Below are 17,691 nucleotides of genomic sequence, written 5' to 3'. Positions count from 1 at the left end.
CCAAACTTCTGCGGGGGGGGGGGGGGACAACCAAGAGAGTGCCTAGAACCCACGTACCTACGGGACCGCCGCTCTTGGTATGCCCCACGGAGGACCTCAAAGTCCACAAATGACAACATTTTGGAGGTCCCAAGTCGCTTAGATTGGTCTCAACTAGGGCCAGGGCCTTTTCAGTACTGGCCCCAACTTGGTGGAACACTTTGTCACAAGAGACCAGGGCCCTGTGGGACTTGACATCTTTCCGCAGGGCCTGCAAGACAGAGCTATTCCGCTTGGCCTTTGGATTGGACTCAGTCTGACCCTTATGTTTTCCTCCCCTTATGGTCTTGATCTATCGGCTACTTTTAAAACGAGACTGCATTTTAAATTGCATTTTAACCTGTACTGTATTTTAAATTGTCCCCCCTCCCCATTATATTTTTACTGTAATTTTACTGGTGTTAGCTGCCCTGAGCCAGGCTCTGGCCGGGGAGGGCGGGGTATAAATTATTATTATTATTATTATTTTCCAATCTGAGAGGGAAGGAGGGGCTCTCTCTCCGATATTCTATGTCTCCCAAGAGATTGTGATCTACTCAGGGCAAAGTTGTTGGAGCTCCAAGCTAAAAAGGGGAACAGCCGCTTGCCAACAGATTGCTGGGGAAACAAACAACCTCACTGAGTAAACTCTTGCCTTCCTTTCTGTAAATCATGCAACAATGGAGGGCAGGGGCGGGAATTGATTTTAGCAAACCTCCTGGGGATCTACCAGTAGATCGCGATCGGCCTGTTGGACGCCCCTATCCCATGTCCTGCTAAGACAGGGGTTGTTCTCTCCTGGGGTTAATGCGGACGAGCAAAATGACAAAGATCAGCCCCTGTTCACGGCAAACCACTAACTATGGTTTACCGCGACGTGTGAACAAGCCTTACAAACTGCGGGGGGGGGGGAGATGTGCAACCCCCCCTGAACATCAGGTAAATGTTCAAAGAGGTGTTGCAATGCTTAAAAATTCAGAGGAATTTAGAGGCACGGCTGGATTTACAAACACGCTTAAATCTTAGGCCTGCCTTTTTTAATAAGGGCCTGCAAACAGGGAAATAAACGGCTTGGAGGAACGCATGGGGTCATGCGCTCGTCCTTACGCCCCCCCTCCCCTCCCTAGCTCAGCACTGAGCAAGATTTGCTTAAATTTGGGCTCTGAAAACCCACTTGAAGTCCCGCGGATATGAAGAAACCCTAACGAGCGCCAAGCGGTCGACGTCTTAACCTTCACCCATGGGACGCGGGGACCGGAATCATATTTATTCATTTATTTATTGCATTTATAATTTCACTGTTTTCTCCAAGGAGCTCAAACGTGGCGCACATGGTTCTCCCCCCCCCCCCGTCATTTAACCCCCACAACAACCCTGTGAGGTAGGCGAGGCGGCGAATGGCCCTCAAGGTCGCACCCAGCGAGTTTCGCTGTGTGAGGATTTGGACCCTGGTCTCTGCCGGGCACTAATCCTGACGCTCTAACCACTACACCACCACTGTCTCTCATGAGCTCCAATGACGAGTCATGAACATTTTTATCCTGCCCTTCCTGCTTGAGGATGCGCTCGTAGTTCTCTCCAATCTCCCCCCTTTCCTTGCCACCCGACCTACCTCACAGGGTTGTTAGGCGTGCATGACCTGCCCACCCAGAGAGCAGCATGGCTGAGAAGGAATTTGAACCCACATCTCTCCGGACCAGTCTTCTCCAGCAGACGCTGCCATCCAAAACCAAAGGCTACCTGAGATGGAGTCCGCTCCTCTTAATGCGTAATCTGGGCTATCAAGGTGCATAGCTGTCAACGTTTACCTTTTTTAAAAGGGAAATTCCCTTATTCCGAATAGGATTCCTCGCAAGAAAAGGGAAAAGTTGACAGCTATGTCAAGGTGTGGTGAGCAATGGGGCAGCACCATCTCTAAAGCTTAACGGTTATTCGATTCTGGTCTCTCTCCCTCTCTCAGGCTTGATGGACAGGAACGGCACCAGCTGGTTGCTCCCTCTTAACAAATCCCGACACAGCAAAGCCCTGCCTAGGTTGTTACGTAAGAGGAGGTTGCTGGATCAGGCCCGTGGCCCATCCAGTTCCAGCATTGCCTGTGGGAAAACTGGAAGCAGGATACGAGCGCAAGAGCAACTCTCCCCTGAGGCTGTAGCCACGGACAGCTCTTCTCTTCCCTGAATTTGCACCGTGTTAAATCAAGCCTGGAACTAGACACAGATCAGGCGTAGGCAAACTCCGGCCCTCCAGATGTGTGTGGGATATTGAACCCCAAGAACTAACAGTAGCAGCAGAGAAAACATGTTCCCCTCTTTATTTCCAACTTTATTGGGCACATGAAACTAACCATAATTACCTTGAATTTCTGCTTAACCCTCAAGAAAGAAGGGCATTCTCGCTGGCCAGGTTTAATTTAAATCCATCAAACCTCCTTTGGGGAAGGTTCTCAGGCAGGGTGGAAGGAGAAAGAACTTGCCCATGTGTAGACCACCTGGTGGAAACCCTTAAAGGTAAAGGTAAAGGGACCCCTGACCATTAAGTCCAGTCGTGGCCGACTCTGGGGTTACGGCGCTCATCTCGCTTTATTGGTCGAGGGAGCCGGCATGCAGCTTCCGGGTCATGTGGCCAGCATGACTAAACCGCTTCTGGTGAACCAGAGCAGTGCACGGAAACGCTGTTTACCTTCCCGCCAGAGCGGTACCTATTTATCTACTTGCACTCTGACGTGCTTTTGAACTGCTAGGTGGGCAGGAGCAGGGACCAGGCAACGGGAGCTCACCCCATCACGGGGATTCGAACCGCTGACCACCTGATCGGCAAGTCCTAGGCTCTGTGGTTTAACCCACAGCACTACCCACGTCCCAATATGGAAACCCTTACAAATATGATTTTCAATTGTAAACTATATGCTGATCTCCGCCAGCAATTTCTAGATCAACTCTGTATCCCCAAATGGAGGTCATACATTTTCAGAGGTCAGAATCAGAGGTCATACATTTTCTATTACTGGGGAATGATCAGGAGCTCACCAAGTCAGTGGCTAAATATCTCTATTTGGTTTTTTGTCGTCAAAATACACTGCAGACGTCCGATCTCCCTGGAGACCAAGAGATGTGACGATAGACTGCTCTGCCTCCTTTCTTTTAGCAAATGTTTTGTGCCACTGGGGAAGTGGTAATTCTGCATTCATTTGTTTTGGATGTTGTATGTGATGCCAATAACAGTTTTACGATACGATACAATTCCCATCATCCCTAGCTCACAGGACCTGTGGTCAGGGATGATGGACATTGGTAGTCCCAAACATCTGGAGGGCCGGAGTTTGCCTATGCCTGCAGTAGATGCCAGAAAATGCAGTCCCACTAATCCCAACCCAGCAAATGTTGAGCATAGAATTATAGATTCTGAAGGATCCTCCAGTCCAATGCAGGAAAATGCAGTGTCTGTTGTGGGGATCGGACCTGCAATCTTGGCGTTGTTATCAGCACCATGCTCTAACCCAGGGGTCCCCAAATTAAGGCCTGCGGGCTGGATAAGGCCCGAGGGACTCGTTTATCCGGCATGCGGTGACCCCCACCGCCCGCTCTTACTGGTGCTGCGTGGCTATCCACTTCTGGGTCGGTGAAGCACCAGAAAAAGCTTGTGCGCATGCGCAAGTGTTATTTCCGGTGCACATCCGGGTCAGAGGAGGCCTGTGCACATGCACACATATTTCTGGTGCTCCTCCGACCCAGAAATGCGCCGGAAATAGTGCACACATATGGGCACATGCTCTCCCACCCTCCGCACGATCGGCGCTGGAGACACCGGCCCGAGGCACGGTGAGTTTGCTGACCCCTGCTCTAACCAACTGAACTACCCCCCCCAACTTAAACCGGTATCCCGGCATCTCAGTGCTGACAGTTTCTCAGTCCCTTGGCTGGGGGGCACGTACTTTTTTTTTGGGGGGGGGATGGGAAAGAACACTGTGCGCAGCAATACAGTGTTAGAGCATGGGTCAGCTGGTGGGAAGAATGAACAGGCCCACGAGTCTGTTTCTGGGGATACCGGCCGATACAGCCTGCAATGTCTAACTTTTCGCAAAGCCCTTCCCAGCTGGGCTTCCTCTGGATTTCGGGTTTCAAAGCTGGGGGGGGGGGGGCACATTCCTGCGTGTGTATGTGTGTGTGTGTGTGCGGATACATATATAAAAAGAGGCAGAAGTAATCTTTGGGAATCATATCCTGCGCCAGCCTCCTCCAAAACCACACGTGCCTCTGTCCTGCGTTTAATATGCTCACATACAAAGCCCAATATTTGAGGGAAAGGGAAGGAAATTAACGTGGGGCGAGGGGGGGGGGAAAACCCCAGCAGTCGTACAATCAAATTGTCTGTATTTGTTTCTTTAATCTAAAAAGGAGGTCTGAGGGTTTGGGGTTGGGGGGGGGGGGAGAGAGAAAAGATCTCCAGAGTACAAGGCAAAGCAGACTTCTGTGTAGCTGGAGGTTTCGGCCGTTCATTTGGCACCCCAAGACTCTTAAGAACCACCATCCTGTCCTGTTAAAATCTTAACTTTTGGAAAGGAACTTTAAAAAAACAACAACAACCCAAAAAAGGTGTTACAGATGTAGTTTTTTCTTCTTCTTTCTGTAGAAGAAGAAGAAAGACAATCCCGCAAAGGTCGTGCGCAGCGCCTCTTTCAGAGCATCCCGGTTTCCTTATTCGCTGGCCGCCTGTCCTTGTGGAGCCGTGGAAGTGATGACGCTGCCCGTCTGCAAGGGGGCCGCTGCTGCCCCCCTCAGCTCCTCCACCCGAGGCCTCTTGACGTCTGGCTCGCCAGGAGGGTCCTCTTTCGCCGCGGCCTCCGCTGCCTGGCTGACCACGGCCGGAGCGGAGGAACTGGCCTGGGCAGCCAGCAGCTGCAGCGGATTTGTGAGGGCTGGAGGAGGAAAGAGAGGAATGTATTAGATAAAATGCAAAGAAATATACAATAATAAGAGTACCGTATTTTTCGCTCCATAAGACTATACAACTTTGTAACATGCAGAAAACAGCATTCTTAGAGAAACCAAAGACTGGAACTGAGGGAAGTCGAGGGGGTGGGGTGGGAGTGGGTTTTGTGGGGGGGGGGGAGGGAGGAAAAATAGGGGGGGAACAAGGATGATATGTTTTGGGATAATATGTCTTGTTATAATTTTGAATTTTTTAAAAAAGGTATAATAAAACAAGCAGGAGAAAGCAATATGTTAAAAAACCAGAGGCAGTTGAGGGAAGTGGCATGGGTGGGGAGGGGGATTTTTCGTTGTATTAGACATATTATTGTGATGAAGATGAAAATGTAAAACTAAATAATTTTTTTTTAAAAAAAGAGAAATATCTCTACATATTGCAGTTGTTTCTTCTATCGCTTTCTCATCTTGGACGCCGCTTTTCCACAGTGAGCCAGCTGTCCCCCCCAAAGGGGCTGGCAACCGATACTTGAACCATCGAAAAACACAGAGCGTTGGAAATACAATTGCAAGCCAAACACACAGAGCGCTCCAGTAAATTCAACAAAAAACCAACAATTTGGCACACGCAGAATTAATTTAGTATTCTAAACAAACGAACACGTCCCCCCCCCAAACAATTCAAGCTTAAGTACACGAACACAAACCAAAAGAAGTGTTAATCCAGGGCTTTTTTTTCCAGCTGGAACTCAGTTCTGGCACCTCTTAAGTGGGCGCCATTTCCATTATAAGAGAAAAAGAGAGGCATTCATGTTGAGTTCCGGCGCCTCTTTTTCTAGAAAAACAGCACTGGGTTAACCAACGCTAATCCATAGTTATCCATATGGATCATTCATCCAACCCTCGCATTAAGTCAATAGTTAATTATTTAATAATAATAATAATAATAATAATAATAATAATAATAATAATAATAATAATTTATTTGTATCCTGCCCATCTGGCTGGGTTTCCCCAGCAACTCTGGGCGGCTTCCAACCAAGATTTAAAATACATTAAAATGTCACAAATTGAAAACTTCCCTGAACAGGACTGCCTTCAGATGTCTTCTAAATGTCAGGTAGTTGTACTCTCTGACATCTGATGGGACATTGTTTCACAGGGCGGGCGCCACTACTAAGAAGGCCTTCTGCCTGGTTCTCTGTAGCTTTGCTTCTCGCAGGGAGGGAACTGCCAGAAGGCCCTCGGCACTGGACCTCAGCATCCGGGCAGAATGATTGGGGTGGAGACGCCAAGGTATACTGGACTGAGGCCATTTAGGGCTTTCAAGGTCAGCACCAACACTTTGAATTGTGCTTGGAAACGTACTGGGCGCCAATGTAGGTCTTTCAAGACCGGTGTTATGTGGTCTCGGTGGCCGCTCCCAGTCAGCAGTCTAGCTGCCGCATTCTGGATAATTGCAGTTTCCAGGTCACCTTCAAAGGTAGCCCCACGTAGAGTGCATGGCAGTAGTCCAAGCGAGAGATAACTAGAGCATGCACCACTCTGGCGAGAAAGTCTGTGGGCAGGTAGGGTCTCATCCTGCGCACCAGATGGAGCTGGTAAACAGCTGCCCTGGACACAGGATTGACCTGCACCTCCATGGACAGCTGTGAGTCCAAAATGACTCCCAGTCTTCACACCTAGTCCTTCAGGGACAGAGTTACCCCATTGAGGACCAGGGAGTCCTCCACACCAGCCCACCTCGTCCCCCAAGAACATAATTTATTGTTATTATTAGTATTATTACCCGCTCTTTGCCCTAAGGTTCTTCCCTTGGGCAGCAAAAATGTGGAGCTACCACAAAAAAGGCTCTACCAAACCAATTTCTCGAAAAGAAAGCACCCTAAGAGAACAGGGCCTTCTCCCGATGAGCAGAATTAAAGCCCTGAGAGAACGCAATCCCACGGCACAGATAAGCGAACATCAATGTAATTAACAATACTTATCTGCCAGGAAGTGGTGTTAAAATCAGCGGGGTCCACTTCTGGGCGAAGGCTGTTAGGATTTCATTGTCAAGAGGGGAATTAAGTTCTCAGTGGTGCAAAAGGGAAGAGAAACAGTCTCTTTAATCTTCACCTTCCCTCTCGCAGCGGAATGGGTGCTTCTCGATGGAGATTTGCTAATCACCACTTTCGGCTCGCTGAAGTAATTCCAGGCAATTCCAGGTGATTGTTCAAGGGCTTTGAACACAATGAGCAATTACCTGGTGCCCGACGCTTCCATCAGGCCACGTTGGACAGCAGAGGGGCTGTTGGCAGGTTTTGCTTTTTAAAATCTTGTTACCAACACACGTTGTGCGGCGGAGGTGAAAATATGAATTAGCCAGCTTTCCTCTTGCTTAGAAAACAAAGAGGCTGCAACGTCACAAGGACAGAAACACACGCCGGAACCACGAGCCCACCAGGCTGAGACCCTACCTGCCTGCAGACTGTCTCGCCAGAGTGGTGCATGCTCTGGTTATCTCCCGCTTGGACTCCTGCCATGCGCTCTATGTGGGGCTACCTTTGAAGGGGACCTGGAAACTTCAATTAATCCAGAATTCAGCAGCTAGACTGGTGACTGGGAGTGGCCGCCGAGACCATATAACTCTGGTCCTGAAAGACCTACATTGGCTCCCAGTATGTTTCCAAGCACAATTCAAAGTGTTGGTGCTGACCTTTAAGGCCCTAAACGGCCTCGGCCCAGTAGACCTGAAGGAGCGTCTCCACCCCCATCATCCAGCCCAGACACTGGCAGCCTTCGAGGGCCTTCTGGCGGTTCCCTCCCTGTGAGAAGTGAGGTTACAGGGAACCAGGCAGAGGGCCTTCTCGGTAGTGGCGCCCGCCCTGTGGAACACCCTCCCATCAGATGTCAAGGAAATAAACAACTACAGTGGAACCTCTACTCATGTACAGAATCCGTTCTGGAGGTCCGTTCGTGAGTTGATCCAGGTTGCTGGTAGAAGCGCCGTTCTGCGTGTGCGCATTCAGCGGCAGTGCCATTCTGCGCATGTGCAGACGGCGGCAGCCGCTTCTGTGCGTGCGCAAATTGTGGCAAACCCGGTATTTACTTCTGGGTTTGCCGCGGTCATGAGTCGAATTCTTCGCAAGTAGGGGTGGTGGTAAGTCATTAGAATACATCTGAAGGCAGCCCTGTTTAGGGAAGCTTTTAACATTTGATGAATTATTGTATTTCAATATTTTGCTGGAAGCTGCCCCGAGTGGCTGGAGAAACCCGGCGAGATGGACGTGGTATAATTAATAGATGATGATGATGATGATGATTAACCCTTGCACTAAGCCGAAGTGGCACTTTGGGGGGGGGGGAACCCTAAAACCAATCACCGTGACACAAATTGTTAAGGGTCATTACAGAGATCTCCAAAGGGTCCTCTCCAAACTGAGCAAATGGGAGGTAAAATGGGAAATGCAATTCCGTGTAAGTGTGTGCAAATCGATGGGTGCACGTCAAGGAAAAGGACCTCAATGTCGCATATATTCCCGTGGGGTCTGGACTGCAGGTAAGCAACCAGGAATGAGGCCAGGGGGACATAATGGAGAGCTCAAGGATGATGTTGATGCAGTGTTGGTTAATGGAAGAAAACTGCTAGGACCATAATGAGGTTCCAAAAATCTCTGGGTCGACCGCATTTGCAATACTGTGTCCAATTCTGGTTGCCTTGCCTCAAAAAGGAGATTGAAGGGTTGGGAAAGGCTGCGGTTTATTGAAAAAGGCAAGTAAGAGGAGAGACATGATGGAAGTTTGTAAAATTATTTGGGGCATGCAGAAAGTGGACAGAAAAATGCTTTCCTCCCTCTCTCCTAAAACTAGAACTCATGGAAATTCAATGGAGCTGAACGTTGGGAGATTCAGGGCATAGAAAAGAAAGCACTTCTTCAGGCAACACATAGTTAAATCTATGGAACTCACTTCCGCAGGGACAGCCGCCAACCTGGATGGTATTAAAACAGAACTGGGCAAATTCATGGAAGAGGGGAGGGCTATCGATGACTGCTAGCCACAAAGGCTATGCTCTGCCTCAACTGTCAGAGGCGATATGCTGTGGCTTCTCCAGAGCCGGGGTGCCACAGCAGAAAAGGCCTTGTCCCAAGAGGCTCGTGTAGGGCCTCCAGCAGAGCTTCTCCTGCTGATCTCAGGAGCAGGCAGGATGAAACAGGAAGAGGCACTCCTCCCAGTATCGCTTCTGTGGCTGAAGGGTGCGGCCCAGACCTCGGGGCCTGAAGACAGATGCCACGGTTTGTCCCGGGAACCCCAGCGGCACGAGGGCAATGGAGAGAAGAGGGAGGGATGGCCTACCGTAAGCGCTGCTGGACAGGCTGTTGGTGGGCACGGCATGCTTCCCGTTCTGCGTCACTGCCCGGACGGGGAGCTGGTGTTGCCCAATGGTCATGGGCGCTGCTTGCTGGAGGATGGTGACTGTTTGCCCTGGGACCCCCTGGGCCATCTGACTCGCCACGGTTTGAATAACTCGGCTGGCAGTGGGGATTGCAGCAAATGCAATGGTTGGCTTCTCATCCATCCCTGCAAAAGAAAGAAGGAATCAATTGTTGACCTGGCTGTTCATTCTGGGTAGAGTCAGAGAAGTGTGCTGAATTGTCCCTGTTATTGCCCATGCAGCCTCGGGGGCCTGTTTCCTCCACCCTGTTTCACGTCTTACTCCCTTCCTCTGGATGAGCGGTACGGAAATATTATTTTCAGTAACCCCTGCAATTTCCACCAGTGCCTCTGCAGGGAACGGAGAGACAGAGAGCATGCCTCGCGCCCCCATCTCTCAAAGTGAGCTGCAGTAAAAGTTCTCCTTTCCGAGTTCAAGTGAAATGAACGCTGATTGATTCCAGAGGACATCTTATTTATTTACTTGCTTTCTTAGCCTCCATGGAGACAGAAAGGCCTGACTTTGGGCTATCTGTCAGAGCAGCAGCAAAATCACATAGATGCTCAGGACAACAGAGAGTTATTTGGACAACTAAATTTATGTGATGTAATATTGCTTTGAGAGGACTGGATTTACAGCTCTGCAGTTTTCCCTTGGGTTAATTATTCATCCGATCTATTCTGTATTAAATACCATGGTCTCCCTGCTGAAATACGAGCGGCAGATGTCAGAGCTGCTTCCTGAAGACACACCAGGCCAGGCCAGTGTTTCCTTGGAATGAATGTCCGATCTGATCGTTTTAACTGTTGCGCTTCTTTCTTTTAATTAAGGAGGTCTCAATGCTATTGTGCATTTTAATAACTGACTGATTATACAGTTGTAAAAAAAGGTAAAAAGGTAAATGATCCCTGGACGGTTAAGTCCAGTCAAAGGTGACCCTGGGGTTGCGGCGCTCATCTCGCTTTCAGGCCGAGGGAGTCAGCGTTTGTCCACAGACAGCTTTCCAGGTCATGTGGCCAGCAGGACTAAGCCGCTTATGGTGCAACGGGACACCATGACAGAAACCAGTGCGCACGGAAACACCGTTTACTTTCCTGCCGCAGTGGTACCTATTTATCTACTTGCACTGGCATGCTTTCAAACTGCTAGGTTGGCAGGAGCTGGGACTGAGCAACGAGAGCTCATCCTGTGGCGGGGATTCGAACCGCCGATCTTCTGATCGGCAGGCCCAAGAGGCTCAGTGGTTTAGACCACAGAGCCACCCGTGTCCTATTTATAGTTGTAAACCACCTAGAAAACACTTTGACATATAAGTGGTAGATAAATGAATTATTATTATTATTATTATTATTATTATTATTATTATTATTATTTACTATTATTAGTGATGACTTGTAGTGCAAGTGTCAAATGAAGCAAAGCCTCTACAGCTCTGTGTTTCCAGTCCATATGCTACAATTGAAGTTAAATCCCTTATGAAGAGAGCTTGCCCACATGCTTGAATATGTACCCCACTCCTAACTGGTTTACCCAATCCGCAAGGACTCAAGGGCAGCTTGTTCCAAGATTTAAATCTCTCAGCCGACAGATGGATTGGGTACTTGATTAATTTTAAAAGGGCATCGTATGCCAACCAGCCAAAGGCCTGGCTAAACAGGAACGTTTTCACCTGGCACCTAAAGGTGTAGAATGAAGGTGCCAGCTGAATCTCCCTGGTGTTTTTGTGTGAGTTTACTAAAGCGGTTTGCAAAAGGATAGGCAAAAGCGTTCCCCGTGGGGAACCCACACCCCGTCAGGAGTGCTACGCTACCTCTGGTCTCACCAGCCAGGTCCAAGACGGCTCCTGCTGCTTCGTGGGCACCCGCAGCCGGCACCTGGTTGGTCAGTATGTACCCATTGGCCGAGTTGGCCGAGGTGGTCACCACCCTGACCATGGTGACCGTGGGGGCCTGCTGGACGACGTGGATGGCGTGCCCTGAAGGCTGCTGAGAGGTCACGATGGAGGCTGGCATGTAGGCCACGGGCTTGGCCACGAGGGCCGAGGGCCGGGGAGGGAGGGCCATGATCACCGGCTGGGCACTCACGGGCGAGCCTGGAAAGAAAAGGAAAAGGGAAAATGGAATAGGAGGGGGTTTCGACCCCAAGAGCACCAGCGCTCAGGTAAAACAGGGAGGCTGCTGGGCTCCAACTCCTGTCCGCTGCAGCTCAATGACTCTGAGACACTGATGGCGAACCTTCATTACAGACCGAGTGTCCAAACTGCAATAAAAAAACCACTTATTTATCGCCAAGTGCCAACATGGCAACTTAACCTGTATATCTCATTTTTCCTGTGTGTTTCACGTTTCTTCTTCATGACTGCTGTTGTAATAAAGAATCCTTCATAAACGTTATTGCATTACATTCTTCATTAAATTATCTTTCCGTTGATATCTAATTTTATGATATAACTCAGTGCTTTTTTTCCTTAAAAAAATGTTTAGGGATACTCTCATTTTGACTCAAGAAAATCACCACCGGGGAGAAAATAAATACAGTTCAAATCAGGGAAAATAAATGCAACGGATTTCTTTTCCTGTTAGATTCACAAAATGTGTAGGGGTATGCATCCCCTTGTGTCTCCACAGAAAAATAGCACTGGTGTTACTCCAAAACAAAGTTCCTTTGGCTGCTGTTGGATCGCAGCCTCCACGGAATGAAGTCGTGAGATTCAGAGAATCTCATATATGGATATGGCAAAAGTTTTTTTCCCTTTATTATTTTAAATTTGTTCTTGTAAAAACCAATAAAAAAATATTATAACCCCCCAAACCCCAAATATTTAAAACTTTTTAAAAAATCAGCAGTGGGCTGAAAGCAGATTAAAATACACACCAGCATTCTGCACCAAAATTATTCTAGCAGGCACCGAAAAGAGTACAAGCTGTGACCATTTTGCACGCTTTCAATTGACGTGCGGATTATTTTGGACTCAGAAGAGGGTGGGCTTATGCGCGCAGGGACCAGGAACTTGCCCCCCCCCCCCCAGGCAAATCTTGGGCTGCCTATACAAAGAAGGCGCCTGCGTGTGGTCATTAGGCAGGGAGTTCCCAAGGGCAGCTGCTGCCACACCAAATAATGCAATTCCTTCTCTCCTGCAAAGAAACGCCGCAATCTACTCACCGGGGGCGCTCTGCGAATACCGATACTCTGGGACAGAGGCTAGTTTTGAGCCGAAGTCGTGGTCGTGCGGAATGGGCGACCCCTCCCTGGACAGGCACTCTGGGGTCTGTAGGCCACTGGTGTGGGGCGACAGCAGGCCAGGGTGAGTCGGAGACGCAGGGGCACTCCTGGAAGGCAAGGAGGCAGTGAGCCAAAGGCAAGGGAAGCGGGAGGCTCGGCTATGGCGCCTAGCTGGGCACTAGGAAAGCCAGCCGCTGGACTGGACGGGACTGGACGGATTTTCCTTCATTTGTGTGGGTCTGGTGACCATGTGAATCATGCAGCCAGAATCACAGTGCAGAGTAGCCACATGACCCCAACCCTGGAGAACCTCGCCCATTTACTTTACAAACAGCTGGGCCTGATAAGCATTTACTGTTCCCAACCCTAATCCTGCGGAAAGTCATCTAATTAGATTTTAATTTGATCCTGGCTTGTTTTTAGGAGGTATTGTATTTTTCGCAAAATAAGACGCACCTAGTTTTTAGAGGAGGAAAACAAGGAAAAATGAAACAGTGGATGTATGATTTTTGTGGTTCATGCTGTGGCCACAGGCATGTGATCTGATGGTGAATTTGGGGTTACCCAATGCAAAAATCCTGAGAATCCATGTGGATCCGTGCTTTATAACCACATTTTTGCACCATTGGGCCCCCACGAAACAGCGGATGTGTGTGTTTTTTGGTGCAGGCTGTAGCCATGGACATGCTATGTGATCTGATGGTGAATTTGGGGTGACCCAATGCAAAAATCCTGAGGATCCATGGGCTTTTACCTCCCCCTCCCAGAAAGCCTCCTTTATCTCTAGCATCCCTTATCTCCCTCCCTGATTGCTTGCCGATCAGCTGCTTCCTTTCAACACTCCCTTCCTCTTGTTTGCTTTAGTGTCTTTTCCTTAGCTGGAGCAGTTTTTTGATCCTCCTTTTCTTCTAATTTCTCTCCTCATTCCTTTAGTCTTCCTGTCTCCTCTCCTTGCAAGTTCGCTGTCTTTACCTCCCCCCTTCCAGGCAGCCTCCTTTATCACTAGCATCCCTTATCTCCCTCCCCAATAGCTTGCTGATTAACGCCACCCATAGCAAAATGGGTTTGACTTGGAAAATCCCTCCCTATAGTTATTCAGATGGTTAATCAAAAGCTAGACTGAGCGGATAAGATGTATGCTGCCCCTTTCAGCCTTGCCAAATCTGCCACGTTGGCAGGCTGCCAGTGGGAAGCGCATGCCAGCTGTTGGTGCCACCTTGAGTCCCTGTGTCAGAGGAAAAGATGGGATATAAACAACAAGAAGAAGAACAAGAACAACTTACCGGGATGAGAGAGGCCCGAAGGGGGTTCGGAAGCAGGACACCCCCCTCTGCCTCCTTTTCCGGAAGGCCTGCTCCACCAGTTTGCCTTCGGAGGGGGGATCTATCCTCCAGAACGAGCCCTTCCCAGGCTCCTCCTGGGAACGCGGGACTTTAATAAAATAGCGGTTCAAGGAAAGGTTGTGCCGAATGGAATTCTGCGGGGAGAAAGAGGCAGGAACATGATGACCCCAAGGCTAAGTGGTGGATTTAATGTTGTTTTGAGCGAGACCAAGAGCTCCACCTCAGCAGACCCCCCCCTCCAACCACGCGCAGGGCGCTTGCTCACCTGCCAACCTTTATCCGCCGTCCTGTAATACGGGTAATGCTTGGTGATGTGGGCATAGATACCACTTAGTGTTAACTGCCGGTCCTGGGCCGACGAGATAGCTTGGACAATCAGCTGGGCGTAGGAGTACGGAGGCTTGGACTCATCCTGCAGGTGGGCGGCACAAAAGACAGGCGTGCAAGGGATATATATATATATATATATATGCTTTCGTAGATTTTCACGGGTACAGGAATGCAGGTTTTGGTGTCCTCGGGTGTCTTCCCGTGTAAAAGTTGGGGTGTCTAGGCGACGTTTCGACGAGGTCTCACTCGTCATCTTCAGGCTGGTGCTTTCGGCTTCTTGTTACTGGAACAGAGCGGGATCTCAATGTTTGAGTTCCTATAAATACTGTAGAGGGGGTGTGGTGTCTAGCCTCCAATGTTCTGGGCAGAGAGGAAGTTCCCAGGCTAGTGTGCCTTTTCTTCTTTTGTTCCTTAATTACTTGAGAGATACCTTGAGTGATTTCTTGAGTGATATCCTGAGTACCACTTAGGTGGGTCATTAGGTGTGGATTAGTTGCTAAAGTATTTGTGTCTTGACCTCTTGAACTTTGTGAAGAGTTTTCCTGAGAAGATGGCTGTATTGCACTTAGTTGTGCTTTGGCTTGGCTTCGTGTATAGGGGCGAGCTGTGGTTTTGTGGCTTGTGTCAGCCAGATCTGTGTAGGGATTGCAGGGGGGTGCAGCATCCGGAGGTGCCACCATGGACTGGCTACTGGATGGTGTCAGTAATTCATCTGTGGAGAGGGTCTGGGTTTGGGTCTGGTGTGGTTGATTGGTGTTGGCGTTCTGTGTGCCTCTGGATCTGGTGTCAGTTTTTGTGGGGAGGGCTAATTTCCAGATGTCTGGCAAGCGGGATGTGTCGTCACGCTTGTTCATGTTGTGAGGGTGTTTCTCTATCTCGATGGCTTCCATGATTATTCTCTTGTGGTGATGTTCCGTGTTAAAGAGCAATTTGGAATCTGCAAAATTAATTTCGTGTCCTGTTTCTTTCATGTGTTGGAAAAGAGAGGAAGTTTTTTCTTCTTTTTTGACGGCATTCTTGTGTTCTGCGATACGTGCTCTTTAACACGGAACATCACCACAAGAGAATAATCATGGAAGCCATCGAGATAGAGAAACACCCTCACAACATGAACAAGCGTGACGACACATCCCGCTTGCCAGACATCTGGAAATTAGCCCTCCCCACAAAAACTGACACCAGATCCAGAGGCACACAGAACGCCAACACCAATCAACCACACCAGACCCAAACCCAGACCCTCTCCACAGATGAATTACTGACACCATCCAGTAGCCAGTCCATGGTGGCACCTCCGGATGCTGCACCCCCCTGCAATCCCTACACAGATCTGGCTGACACAAGCCACAAAACCACAGCTCGCCCCTATACACGAAGCCAAGCCAAAGCACAACTAAGTGCAATACAGCCATCTTCTCAGGAAAACTCTTCACAAAGTTCAAGAGGTCAAGACACAAATACTTTAGCAACTAATCCACACCTAATGACCCACCTAAGTGGTACTCAGGATATCACTCAAGAAATCACTCAAGGTATCTCTCAAGTAATTAAGGAACAAAAGAAGAAAAGGCACACTAGCCTGGGAACTTCCTCTCTGCCCAGAACATTGGAGGCTAGACACCACACCCCCTCTACAGTATTTATAGGAACTCAAACATTGAGATCCCGCTCTGTTCCAGTAACAAGAAGCCGAAAGCACCAGCCTGAAGATGACGAGTGAGACCTCGTCGAAACGTCGCCTAGACACCCCAACTTTTACACGGGAAGACACCCGAGGACACCAAAACCTGCATATATATATATATATATATATATATATATATTTGTTTTCCTTTAAACAACATTTCGAACATTACAAAAAGAAACACAAAAAAACCCTTTTTGCTCTGCCGAGCTTACGACTTCCTAACTCTTTGCTATATATCCTCATTGTAGGATTTATTTAAATCCTTCTAGTGTCTTCAAATTTTTGCAATGATGCAAGGGAGTTTTGGGCGGCACAGCAGCTCATTAACTGTTTGGGGGAGATTTTGCTGAGCACAACGGCAGCTGCCAAGGCAGATGCGTCCCAAGGCAAGAGCAAACCACCCTTCTGTGTCCCCACCCCCCACCCAATGAAAGTTTCGCAGTGGAAAACCCCCCCATATCTCTGCTTCTAAGGCCAAACCGTGATTCCTCCACGTAACCCAACAACCACTGATGGAGAAGCTCTGTTTTGCTTTTTTAATTGCATAAAGTCTTCTCACGATGAAAGTAACAGGGATTGGCTGTGCCCTGTTTGCAGGCCTCCCAAAGGCATTGATGCTGGACCAGGTGGAGCTTTGATCAGATGCTGGAGAGAAATTATTGTGCTGATGCATCTAATAACGCCTCTTACAGAGGCAACCTCTTATATTTTAACCAGCAGAGATTTTAACCTATTTTTAAAAAATCCTTTAAGCAAGCCTTTAAGCAGATGTTGAATGACCGCCTGTCGTGGACGCTTGAGTTGCGATTCCTGCCCTCGGAGGCCCCTTTGAACTCTGCAGTTCTATGACATCGCACTTCTGCTTATAAAAACTGCTTTCTTCTTGTCTTTTCCTGATGCGGTGCGTTCAAGATACAGTGGTACCTTAGTTCTCAAACTTAATCTGTTCCGGGAGTCCGTTCGACTCCCAAAACCGTTCGAAAACCAAGACGTGGCTTCTGATTCGCTGCAGGAGCTTCCTGCACCCAATCGGAAGCTGCGTCGGACGTTCAGCTTCCAAAAAATGCTTGCAAACCGGAACACTTACTTCCAGGTTTGTGGCGTCCGGGAGCCGAGCCGTTTGAGAACCAAGGTACCACTGTACAGTGGTACCTCTGGTTGCGAACGAGATCTGTTCCGGAGGGCCGTTTGCAACATGAGCAGAACGCAACCCGTGTCTGTGCATGTCACGATTCGCCGTTTCTGCACATGATGTCATTTTGCGCATCTGCGCATGCGCGAGCGGTGAAACCCGGAAGTAACCCTTTCCGGTACTTCCGGGTTGCTGCGGGACGTAACCTGAAAATGCTCAACCTGAAGCAAACGTAACATGAGGTATGACTGTATTGCAATTCCAACTTTTATCTTATTTAAGAGCGATGGTTTCAACCAGCAAAGGAGAAAAGCTGAGAGCGCCATCGAGTCAAACACCCTTGCAGCTTTTGCAAGACCCCCTCGAGAGAGAGAGAGAGACTTGTATTCAACTTTAGGCCAACATGCCTGGCCAGACAGGAGAAGCAGCTCTCGCTCGACCCTCGAGGGGACTCCTTTGGCAGGAATGCATCTACAATTTACTCAACTGTCTGGTACCGGAACCGGGGAGCCCGCCCCGTCGCGACCCTAGAGGGGAGGAAGTGACAGCTGAGCTGCCACCGTTAGCAGTGATTAATGGAACACCGGGCTCCCCGGCCTTTGCAAAGATGCAGAAGA

The 17,691-nt window shown here is 49.0% G+C and overlaps 1 protein-coding gene across 2 annotated transcripts in view; it reads right to left on the bottom strand.

The window, feature by feature from the left end:
* Positions 1 to 4,381: 4,381 nt before the first annotated feature.
* FOXK1 (forkhead box K1) overlaps positions 4,382 to 17,691 on the bottom strand; it is a 76,201-nt gene continuing 62,891 nt past the window's right edge. The window contains exons 4-9 of one of the 2 annotated variants that reach the window (XM_083711466.1): positions 14,191 to 14,337; positions 13,866 to 14,059; positions 12,523 to 12,689; positions 11,171 to 11,452; positions 9,282 to 9,506; positions 4,382 to 4,933 (exon numbers count right to left, since the gene is read on the bottom strand). In XM_083711466.1, coding sequence (XP_083567592.1) covers positions 4,713 to 4,933; positions 9,282 to 9,506; positions 11,171 to 11,452; positions 12,523 to 12,689; positions 13,866 to 14,059; positions 14,191 to 14,337 — 1,236 coding nt within the window. In that variant the 3' untranslated portion in view covers positions 4,382 to 4,712. The remainder of the gene's footprint in view (positions 4,934 to 9,281; positions 9,507 to 11,170; positions 11,453 to 12,522; positions 12,690 to 13,865; positions 14,060 to 14,190; positions 14,338 to 17,691) is intronic. The other variant, XM_083711467.1, reaches the window with a different exon arrangement.

Source organism: Podarcis gaigeae (genome assembly GCF_964106915.1).
Source record: "Podarcis gaigeae genome assembly, chromosome: 14".
Lineage (NCBI taxonomy): Eukaryota > Metazoa > Chordata > Lepidosauria > Squamata > Lacertidae > Podarcis > Podarcis gaigeae.
Note: the sequence above shows the minus strand (reverse complement) of the source record. Positions and strands in the feature narration are given on the sequence as shown.